This window comes from Sprattus sprattus (genome assembly GCF_963457725.1).
Source record: "Sprattus sprattus genome assembly, chromosome: 7".
In the NCBI taxonomy this organism is placed as follows: Eukaryota; Metazoa; Chordata; class Actinopteri; order Clupeiformes; family Clupeidae; genus Sprattus; species Sprattus sprattus.
Genome location: NC_137926.1, coordinates 21,090,053 through 21,101,918, shown reverse-complemented (window position 1 = coordinate 21,101,918; position 11,866 = coordinate 21,090,053). Strand labels below are relative to the sequence as shown.

The 11,866-nt window shown below is 40.1% G+C and overlaps 1 protein-coding gene across 1 annotated transcript; it reads left to right on the top strand.

Annotated features, from left to right (window-relative positions):
* Positions 1-1,158: 1,158 nt before the first annotated feature.
* LOC308368580 (arrestin domain-containing protein 4-like) lies at positions 1,159-8,525 on the top strand (the record flags this gene model as incomplete). The annotated part of the gene is made up of 8 exons (XM_080842780.1): positions 1,159-1,438; positions 1,838-1,907; positions 2,112-2,259; positions 3,015-3,117; positions 3,334-3,590; positions 3,872-4,034; positions 8,144-8,298; positions 8,421-8,525. The coding sequence occupies 8 exons, from the start codon at positions 1,159-1,161 to the stop codon at positions 8,451-8,453; spliced, it is 1,209 nt and encodes a 402-aa protein (XP_080698906.1). The 3' UTR covers positions 8,454-8,525.
* Positions 8,526-11,866: the final 3,341 nt, after the last annotated feature.

Genomic DNA, 11,866 nt, shown 5'->3' with positions numbered 1-11,866 from the left:
TTTCTTTGCATTATTCGAGATCTGAAGACACTGCATCTTTTTTGCTATTTTGACCAAATGTAATTTTTCTGCAAATAAATGATCTAAATGACAATATTTTTATTTGAAATTTGGTAGGAATGTTGCCAGTAGGTTATAGAATAAAACAAAAATGTACATTTTACTTTAACACATACCAATAAATAGTAAAACCAGATAAACTGATAATTTTGAAGTGGTCTCTTAATTTTTTCTGTATTTGGTAGTTCCATGTGTCCACATTTAGGTAGTAATCACATCGGCACAACACACCTTAGCTTACCAAGGCCGTCCCCATGCATCCATATCTCCATGGAAACCTAGGACCGAGCTCGAATGTTGCTTTTTGTGCATCAGCTGTCCACGTGGAGTAGGACAACATATCAGGTAGCCATCCATGTGTCACATATTTGCAACTTGTTCAGCTGTTCACGTGCAATCACTCGTCTCTGATTGGAGGAACTGTTTGTATCACGCATATTGGTAAATACCACATCGTTTGGGCATGTGCTCGTGTCGTCATGGAGATCCACACGGTTTCGTTCAATCATTTTACTACTATTGTTCAATGTACAACCCATGGGTTGGGCTCTCATGCCATTGACCAATCATCATCTCAGCGTGTGGGTATTCTATTTCCTGTTTGTCTCAGCGTAGCAGGAGGGTGTTCCAGAATGAGGGAAATGTGCTGTGGTAACTTCACGAAAATCCGCGGGCATGTTAATGGTCAATTAGTACATTCAGCACAGCTGGCATATGTCTTTGAAAACATTTGTTACTCATAAAGTACTAGACAGTCTCCAGAAAACAGCGAGTCAAGGTAATCAAGCTCTCACTAAAGTTATTAAACTACTGATAGATTATAGCCATTGCTTACATGCAACGTTTTGAAATGACAGCATGCTAGAACTCACTTGGTTCTTTGCAACATACAAACCACACAATATGTTAGGTTTGTATACTTCTATTGTTTTTGCTACGTAATTGATTTATTTAGGTCGTGTGGCTGAGCTAATTGCTCTTTAGCTAACAAAGATTCCCTCGTCAGTTCAATGCCAGACACGTGATTTTATTGTTTGCTTCGTGTGTAATATCCTGATGGTACATTATGTTTCCTTGGTTTATAGTCAGTGTTTCATCATGCAAGATAAAGTGAAAACACTGGGCATTTTCTTGAGTAATGAACAGAAGAGTGGATACTGTGCCGGCGAAGCTGTATCTGGATATGTACTGGTTGAGGTGTCTACAGTGACAAATATCAAAGGCATCAAGCTAGAAGTCAGTGGACTTGCCAAGGTTTGTTGGAATGATGGACGTCAACGAGAATCATTGCGATCATCTGCAAGACCCCCTTTGTCCCAACATGTCAAGGAGGAGATTGAATGCCTCTCAATTGCCAAGACTATTTTTGAACCAACAGGTATATGTATTGTTATGTAGTCACTGTTTTCTTGTGAGAGGTTTTCACCTTTTAGTATATTTACACTTGCCTCCTTGACAGTTGAACTCTCAAGTATCTTAATGATCTGTGTCACATCATGCCCTACGCTGCTAGACTTAAAAAGTAACAGTCTGTGGATTTTGGTTAAGGACTTGCAAATATACTGTACTATACTATAGTATTTGCAATATACTATACTATACTATAGTATAGTACAGTATATTTGCAAGTCCTTAACCAAAATCCACAGACTGTTACTGTTCCTTCTGTATAGTATACTATAACCGAATAGTGCTAGAAATGCAGTATTCACGACACATTTTAGTTGGATGTCTTGTCATGCATGATTTTTGATAAAAGATCCTTCTGTTGACGCAGATTCAGAAAGCTGGATCAGTCTCAGTGCAGGGCGCCATGAGATTCCCTTTCAATTTGAGTTGCCTACGAGGTAAGTAAGGGTATGGTAGCAGCTCCTTATCATATGGGATCAAAGACTTTGTGTGGGGTACAGTAAATTATTGATTAGATTAAAGTTATATATAAACTGTGTTGTGTTCGGTGTATGTGTGCACAGGGGTTATTCTCCACAGCCCTTCCCTCTGCCCTGCATTACTGTGTCATAGCCTCTAACTTCTGTTTTGTGTCCCTCCAGACCCCTAGTGTCCTCTTTCTCTGGGAAGTATGGAAGTGTAAAGTACTGGATGACTGCTGTGTTGCAGAGGCCTCCATATCACAATCAAATTGTCAGCAGAGTTTTCCCAGTCATTGCTCATGTTGATGTGAATTCCCCACTGCTGCTGGTGAGAGATGGGAATTGTTGTATGGCTGCTGTGGTGTATTATATTGCATATGTGTGTTGTTGACAAAATGTGCACTTTTGTCACAGGCAGGGGTATAATTTAATTGACTGAGCTGACCAGGTGTTAATGCAGTAAGCATTATTGAAAAGCAACAGCTTAAATGATACGTTGATTTGTGTGGTTTATTTAAGGCACACAATCAGATTATCAGAGCTCCAAAAATATCACAAGTACTTCACACAGTAAGCATTATTGAAAAGCAACAGCTTAAATGATACGTTGATTTGTGTGGTTTATTTAAGGCACACAATCAGATTATCAGAGCTCCAAAAATATCACAAGTACTTCACACAAATGCATTTGAACAAAAATCACTAAGTTTGGATTCATAATGGACTAAAACAACTCCTGATGTGGTGGGCCTTCATAGATATTCACTCAGAAATAGACATAACCAGTAGGCTTTATAAGTTGCCAATCACAAAAAGAGGAACTCTAGAGCTTGTTAATTTGCAACTGCTGTTAAACGTTTGAAAAGTTAAACAGCAACTTTGATGAACGACTGTCATTATATTGTGATATCATTTAGAAAAACATCAAGTTGTTAGTTACATAGATGGATGTATCTGTAAACATGCTCACTTACCTGGTGAGTATGAAAGGAAATATAGATTATGAGAAAGAGGCTGTGTTAAGTGTTAAGAAGATGGCTTGTTCATGTTGTTTATTACCTTTTGTGCCTTTGCCACTTACAGTGTCCGGTTTCGAAAAATGGTGAAAAAATGATTGGCACCTGGATTTTCACGTCTGGGCCTATCTCACTGAGAGTGAACATCGAGCGGAAGGGTTACTGCAATGGTAAGCGCAACCACCATGAATGTTCCCTAGAACTGTTACACAACACAAAATGTGAGCCACAAACAGCCATTGTGACATAAAAATGCTGTTGTTCAGATGAATCATTGTATTAAACCCTTGTTAAACTTTCCGCAACTGGATGAATTTTTCCATAACCAGACTGGCAGCCCTCCAACCTAACACAGTGTGTGTGCATTCTTGCCTCAATCTCCACAGGAGAGTCCATCCCCATATATGCAGAGATTGAGAACTGCTCGTCTCGTCTGATCGTGCCGAAAGCGGTCATCTGTCAGACGCAAACCTACCTGGCCGGCGGGAAGACCAGAAGCTGCAGGCAGGTGGTGGCGAGTGTGAGAGGAAACCACATCCCCTCCGGCAGCTCCGACGTCTGGAACGGAAAAACACTGAAGATCCCGCCCATCTCTCCCTCTGTCCTGAACTCCTCCATCATCAGAGTGGACTACTCCCTCGCAGTAAGGGAACTCCTTATCTCCCTGTCTTGTAAATGTTCCCATGTGCAGTAATCACATTTTTTGGGGTATATCAGGTAGACTACTTAGCAAGTGAAGCATGACAACATGTTCTCGCCAGTTTTACAAAATGACGGCTGTAATTTCAGATTTTACAGAGGACCTCTAGTAGTCCCGGACAACATTACATAAATATTTATGCTATAGGTTTTAGATCATATTTGATAATAGAGGGGGGATTCAATTACACACTGACATTTTTATCTCTCTCTTGCTTTGCTAAGGTAATCATTCAGATCCCAGGGGCCAGGAAGCTGAAAGTGGAGCTGCCCGTAGTGATCGGCACCATCCCTTTCAATGGGTTAGGGAGCCGCAGCTCCAGCATGAGCAGCCAGTTCAGCATGGACATGAGCTGGCTCACACTCGCTCTCCCAGACCTGCCTGAAGGTGAGGGCGCACACACACAAACACACTCACATACGCGCACACACACACACACACACACACACACACACACACACACACACATATGCACACACACAATATCACACTCTCAACTACTTTCCTATGGGGATATATAGTTTTTCTGATATCACAAACCAATTATTTTTATGTAGTAGGTGACCTTGTTATAGTAAAATAGGGTTAGTGTGAGCAGTTTCTGTGAATAATTTCCTTTTTAAAGGCTGTAGAGTTCACTTGGCTCCTCTTTGGACTTCTCCTTAGTGCAGTTCACATGACAAGGCAGGTCATCAGGTCAGCATTCATCATAACTGCCAGGGTGTCATGTCTCAAGAGTCTTGTCATTGATAATGGACTTCCTGCTATTCAAGAAAGGGAAATCACTAACCTAGGTTACAGAGTACACATACCGGTTGAAGGCTTCATGCTTTGTAGCGCGAGAAGGTAACCAGAGTTCCACTAATGCCTAACGTTTTTGTGCCACAGACTCGTGTTCTAGCTTTTATCGCACCCATGGTTTCACAAGGGTTACTGTCTTCTTTATGATCCAGTCACTATTGCAGTCTAAATTAGCCTATTAGTGGAAAAAAGGTAAATCACGATTAGGCTTTGTGACACTTGTCTGCACACAGTTCAGGAGAGGTGGGAGAGCAAAACAGTTCTGGCAAGTATAACTCAGATGAGATGCTCTTAGAGTGTTGTCATGAGTGAATGTGGCCTTTGCTGCGCTGCATTCATTGAACTGGTTACATCAAAAAAGATTTTTGTTAAAGTTTTATTTTGTTTGGCTGTTTAAGCAGCCCTGTAGAACCTGATAATGTAATAATTTCCTGATAACGTAATAACCCTGATAATGTAATAAAAAATGCCTCATAAGTCCCTAAAAGATGTAATAAAACCTGATAATGTAATAATATCCCAATAATGTAATAAAGTGCATTTCCCAATAATGTAACAATCGCCATACCAATAATGTAATAAAATGTTACATTAATTGGAAGTTATTACATTATCAGGTTAGCCTCAATTTTGCAGAACCTGATAATGTAATAAATTCCTGATATTGTAAAAACTTTGGTCAGTGCTGAAATGTTGGGACACCAGTTATTCAGACCAAGTAGTGATGCTGTGTAGACAACCACCAACTATTGTTTTGCTCATATTTTGATCCCAATGGTATAGGCCTTTAGCCTCGCAAGCCAAACCTGTACAGCAAGAAGCTGTACAAGGGTCTGGCACAACACGATTTTCAGTGTGGGCGGGATTAACGGTTGTCTGTTAAGTTGCCTCTGCACGCAATGCCACGCAATAGGAATGGCGCTACAACCAATCCGAGCGACTGCCGAATGACAAAAGACGATTTGATTGGCCTGGTACAGTTTGGATTTTCAGCCGCACAAAACAACGACAGTTGACCAGATGGTCCCTGGCTGCAAATAAAATTTGCTGCCGCAAGGGGCGTCTAGATTTCTAGGCTAATAGGCCCCCTCATGATTGCTTGCCATTATTGCATGATTTACAGTGCCCAAACAGTGTGACTGTTTGGACCTCTGAAACTGGAGACCTGATGCTACAGCACCAACCAAAGTTATTACAATATCAGGTAATTATTACATTATCAGGTTCTGCAAAATTGAGGCTAACCTGCACTTTATTACATTATCGGGGTATTATTACATTATCAGGTTTTATTACATGTTTTAGGGACTTATAAAGGAATTTGTATTACATTATCGGGAGTTATTACATTATCGGGAAATTATTACATTATCAGGTTCTACAAGCCCCTCCAAGATCTTGCAAGGGATTTGTCGTGATTGTTGTGGCCAAAAGTGCCTGGATTTGCTGCGGGAGTTAGCAAAAGTTGCAGGAATTCCTAAAAAAAACTATGATTCCACCAGGATCTTGGAAGAGTTTGTTGTGTTTGCTGTAGGAATTCTCAAAATTTGCAGTATTAATTGCAGTGATTTTGATTAGAGATGCTCCGATCAGGTTTTTTGGTGCTGATCACCGATCACCGACCACTGAAATCAGTATCTGCCGATCCGATAATACCGATCACCGATGTCGATTGACGCATTCTATTTATTGTGTAGCATTATTTATGAAATTAATTATTCTTAACAACATTGGTATTGTATTTTAAGTATTTAAATAACAAGACGAGAGAGTATCATGAATTGACAACCATCCACTGTATTGCAGGGAACGTGTAACATTCCAGTGTAGAAGATATCTCACTTACTATAAAATGTGTAAATAATAAAAATTAATAAAAATATAAATCTTTAAATGAAAATCACGACAATAGAAGCGCAACACTCCACTCTCTAGACGCTCTCAATAGAACTTGGAGCTTAACAGTAGCTTTCCTGTGGAAAAATAATAATACAAACTGTTCTGCAACATAAACAGGCTATAGCCAAATATCCAATATGTTTCAAGTCGATTTGTCTGCATTTAGGAGGAGATAACAGACCGAATAAAGATTCAAGGTGCACAGGAAGTCAGCAATTAAACAAAAAACCAAAACTTATCTTTCTGTATAGTGTCTAACTCACTAACTCTCACATACTTCTCACCCACTCACAGAGGTGGCATACTAGAGTATTCAAACCTTACTTCTGATTAGGGATGGGCATTCGATTAAATTGTCTTAATCGATCGTAGGGAGAATTAACGATCGATTTTCGATTAATCATTAAAAATGTTATATTAAAAATTCACTATTTATAGGCTATATAAAAATGCAGTGAAAAAGAGAAAACACAGCGTGTTCCTCAATGAGATCTATTACAAGATTGACAACTCTTGTGGCAGTTAAACCGGATCCGTTTAATGGTTACACTGAAAATATGCGCTGCTGTACTCTTAAGCAGCGGAGCTGACAACTAGAAGCCTGTGCTCATAAACACAACTTACTCTGGTTTTTTTCCCTTGAGAAAGAGGCTGAGACAGAGTTTAGCCTACTTAACAATGAATTAGGCTTATTAACAAAGCTCCATTAAAACAGCCAGTAACAGTGTGATCGACAAGCCATTCAATTCACTGGTAAAGAAAATATTAATAGTTAAACCTACAAGTCCAGGAGCTTAGAATAACAGCTGATTGTAAGCGACAACTTTTAAGATGATTCTTAACAAACTGACCAGTGCCAATTTCAAGCTACATCATTCCCTGGTTTTGTAACCAGAAACAATAACCCTGGAAGGTATTGCAAACTAGTAACTAACTGCTAAAGCACATGTTTACAAAACAACCAGTTAGCTAGCTTGGCTACCTTTCGGAATCCTTCAAGCCAAGTTCGCAAGCAAACCTAGGTTAGGCAGGGATGCTAACTTAGCCATGGTAAGCTAAGTGATGGAGGCTGGTAGGATGGCAAGCTATTTCCAACAGTGCTGATAAATACGGTTGGTTCCAAATGTTTAATACTCACTTAGTTGTGTACTGTCACTAACCAGGGTCGGATGTGCGTTGACAGTGGTACATCATTTGAGTTGTGGCCGAGTTGTACTTATACACAGCTTCGCAGTTTTGTCAATGAACTAAGTAACTGTTTTAAATCAAAATGGTCCCAGGCTACACTTCGCCGTGACCTCTTCATGTTTACGTTTGAAAGACACGGAAACTCGCAGGTACATCTGAAAACGGGGGCCAATGAAATGTAATAACATGGAGTGACAGCCAATCACAAGCTTTTTTTTTTTTTAAGAATCATTTTCTACCAGTGGCGACCTGAAATGCCTGTCTCTAGCATTTTATTGAAATGTCTTTGACCGTAGTTCTCGCAGATTTTAAGTAATCTGATCAGTCATGTTTGATCGGCTGTTTTGAGAACCCCGATCGATACCGATAAAGGGAATATCTGCCAATTACGATCGGCGCCGATCAGATCGGAGCATCCCTGATTTTGATTATATAAATCGCGAATAATGCAGAAGTTCCATGACTGCCCACAATTGCAATTGCGGGAAATCTTTGAATTTGAGTGAATTTGTGGCTAAATTTAAATAAGGCTAAATCCTGAAGAGGCTGTTTAAGTGGCTTCTTTTCAGTATTTGCCAACCTAAACAATGTTTTTCCACCTCATCCAGCCCCACCTAACTATGCAGACGTTGTGACGGAGGCGGAGTTTGATCTTTACAGACCCTCCTCCCACCAGTCTGAGGAGCTGGAAAGGCAGTTGGGGAGGCCGGCCTTCGCCTACGTCCAGGAGTTCAGATTTCAACCCCCTCCTTTATATTCTGAGGTCAGTCATCTTGCCATGCCTTCATAGGGTTTTAATATATTGATTCCTTTCAGGAAGTACATCGACTCCTTGTTTAATTCACTATCTCTCTCCCTCTCCCCACTACTCTCTTCCTTTCTCAGGTGGATCCACACCCACAGCAAGGCGAAGTTTGATTGAGCATCTAAATACTGGGTCATTGGAAGTCAATATTTACAGTGTGCCTTTCATGAACAGTTCCTGAACCCTGAGTTTGTAAGGCCACGGTGTACTCTTCTTGGCCTGATGAGTGATCACTGTACTATGGTCTTAATCATAATTTCACATAAATGCATTAGACAATGGAAATTAGACTTATTAGAATAAGGCACTTTAAAATGCACAACGGTACACTTTCAGTGTTCCGAACTTAACTATGAGAGGTGTGATTTCCATATGAACCTGGCTGTGATGGTTTTGCATTATGTTTTCTGACTTTACTGTCTAAGGACAAACAGAAGGGAAGTGTTTATGTGGAGAGCATAGTGCCTTAATGTCTGCAGATTGCTGGATCTGGATTGGGTTTTTTATTTTTTATATTATGTTCTTGTGTAAACAGTGCCTTAATTCTAATCGGACTGTACCAATGTGCACCTTGAAAGAATATCTGCCGTCATGTCTTTAATGTGCCAAATGTAACATGTTGATGCAGGTCTTGAGTTTAGCAAACCTGGGTTGGATTTATGCAAAGAATGTATTGAATATACTTTAACACTGAAAAGAATTTTAGACACCAGTCACACCGAGGAGTTGTTTTTTGACTACACAACTGTGAGTGCACTTTAATGTTGTTCTTTCAATACATACACAACTGTGAAGGCACTTTAATGTTCTGTGGGTGAACTCAAAGGTGTCGGGGGTTCTGTATGTTTCTCATTTAAAAGGGAAAACACTCCATTCACACGAATGTTTAGGTCTTGTATGAATTTAAAAGCTGGAATTCATACCAAAGTATGCAGAACATGCATAATGTTTATAGTTGAAATGTAATAGAATGACACATTGTTGTTCATGCATTTGTCATTGTGAACCCAATGGGTTTCTTACTTTATACTTTGTTTTTGTACATAAGAATTGAACAGCCTTTACTTCCTCAACATAATAAAGTGATTGTTACAAGAATTGAAAAGCTCATGTGTTTTAGGTCATTAATGTTTCTAAAATGGTTGTCAGATAAGAAGGCCTTGAAATAGCATGGTAAACCAGTATGTTCTTGAGAACAATCTATATCAATATTGTATTTAAAAGGATCACATGTATATCTTCATGTTGTTATGTGTACTGCATCTGTTGAATTTCACCACCTGAACCATACACATGGGCACATTATTTAACCTGAATGGTTGCTGGAAAATGCTTTTTCAATCTGACCCACCATTACCCACATTTGTTTTTGTTTAGAATGCTGCCTTGCAGTATTCACATGTTTAACAAACTATTAATGTTTAACAAATTCTGAAAACAACTTGAAGGCGAAGCTCCAAAAAAAGCTCCCTCTAGACAACCTAAATTACTTCAACTAAAACTGTAAAGCCAGTTGCAAACTCCAGAAGACTATAAACTCATGTACTCATAAGAGCCTCACTCCTCCTCTCAGGGTGTTCAGAGGTGAGGCCACTGGTGCTATTCAAGGCTGTGTATTTCTGAGAGCAGTGGTCAGCTGCCTCTCCAGGTAATGCAAAAAAGGGACAGCCTGAGAGGCCAGGGGAGGCTAATGAAGAGAGTAAACAACCATGTTAATCACTCTCTACCTCTTATCACAGACATCAGAGCCTCACATGTCAGCCGATCCGTCATAGAGGGCTAACAATTAACCCAGTTGGAAAAGAAAGCGGATGGACAGTGCCATGGACTCTCTGCTCTCCCTGTTGAATGACATTTTTAATAATGTATTATTAAGTGCTACGTGTGTAAGTGACTCGCATTATAATTATCAGTACTACTGTCAATGAGTGATGTGCCAGTGGAGCTTGGATGAGAGCACTAAGGACCTGCTCCTGGATACGTGGCCCAATCACACCACTGGACCCTTAGGCATGCATAAAGCCTGTTTTTGAGAGCAGGCGTTAATGCAGTCAGCTGAAATGAGAAGATGATCTGTGTGGCTATGGTTTATTTAAGGCGGATTATCAGAGCTCCAAAAACATCATGCCTCATCATAACAGGGTTCCCCATGGACGTATTACCTCACCCACCACTGGTGTCCTACACACTCTATTAAGACACTGGGCCCCATGGCATCATCCCACCTCTGACACCATGCCATGCATAGTAAAAGGAGCGCTTTGTCACCCCACCCGGCCTTGAAACCGGGTAACTTTAAGAATTACCAAAGAGCCTTGGCAAGGCAGCCTATAGCACATCCCTAGTTGTATTGATGGTCTGTCACAGCTCTTGTATGAAAATTCTGCTAATTTCATCAACACAACACCAAGGAAGGAGGAAAATTCTTGAGGCTAACTAATGCGTCTCAATATCCTCCTGGGTGATATAATTACTTCACCTTTATGCTTTCTTTTACTTTCCTGTCTTTGTGAAGGAAACCTGCGTCTTTAATTGCACATTTTTACCCCAGGGGGTATTTCAAGGTTGAAGCCATTAAAGCACCTACACCTTTTCAACACTTGCCCTTGACGACCTTCTGCATCAGTCTTCAGGTTGTCCCAAGTGGTCTGCTCGTCGGCATGTCTCTGTGTAAGCAAAGCAGTCATAGCACAGTGACACACCAAGCAAGCAATGTTTTTGCAGCCTTGAAAAAGCATGAATAACAGTTTATGTGTTTCTGCTCACTTATCAGCTAAGACCTTGAGAGTGTCAGAGAAGGTCAGTTTTGCTATGTGTCCTTGTGTATATTGAAGTCAGTGATTAATTGATGCAGTGCTAATTCCCAGCCCTGCCCACGTCTGTTTATCTGCAAGCACTTCTGGTTCCTATCCAGGCTTGAGAATTTGGCAGTGATCATGGAAAGCTCGTTATATCTCTGTTTACTAAGCTGAAAGCTTGCTGTCATCCCACATGGGTTTGTCTGTTTTCAGAGTGCCGCTTGACCTACTCAACCATGTCCAACAAAGTTTGTCTGTGAGCGCACATCTCATTTAGGCAAACTTGGCTGGGCAGCGAAAAACTTACAGTACATTTAAATGTATGCATGTGTACTCATTAGGAATAAAACCCATGTTTAAGCAGTTGACCTATAGAGAAAAGAAATATGTTGCATCATCACAAATGTACCATTATGGCTGGTGTTAGCGGGAAGTAGTAGCCATGGTAAGCAGTAGTGGTCATTTAATCTGATTTAAATCAGTTGTAGTAGCAGTATTTTGCCAAGTGTGAAAAAACTTTACTGCTTTTACCTTTTTATTTTTAACATTTACACCGACATTTCCAATACTGGCAAATCTGGCAAGGGTTGCAGTAGCGTGTGCTATATCATAACACAGTGAGTTTGAATGAAGGTGGGTGTAAAGTATGTAGAATTGCTTTGTATGTTTTTGAAGTAATATTTCCTTAAGCACCCTGTGTTTCCTTGAACTTTTATAATTGATTTTGT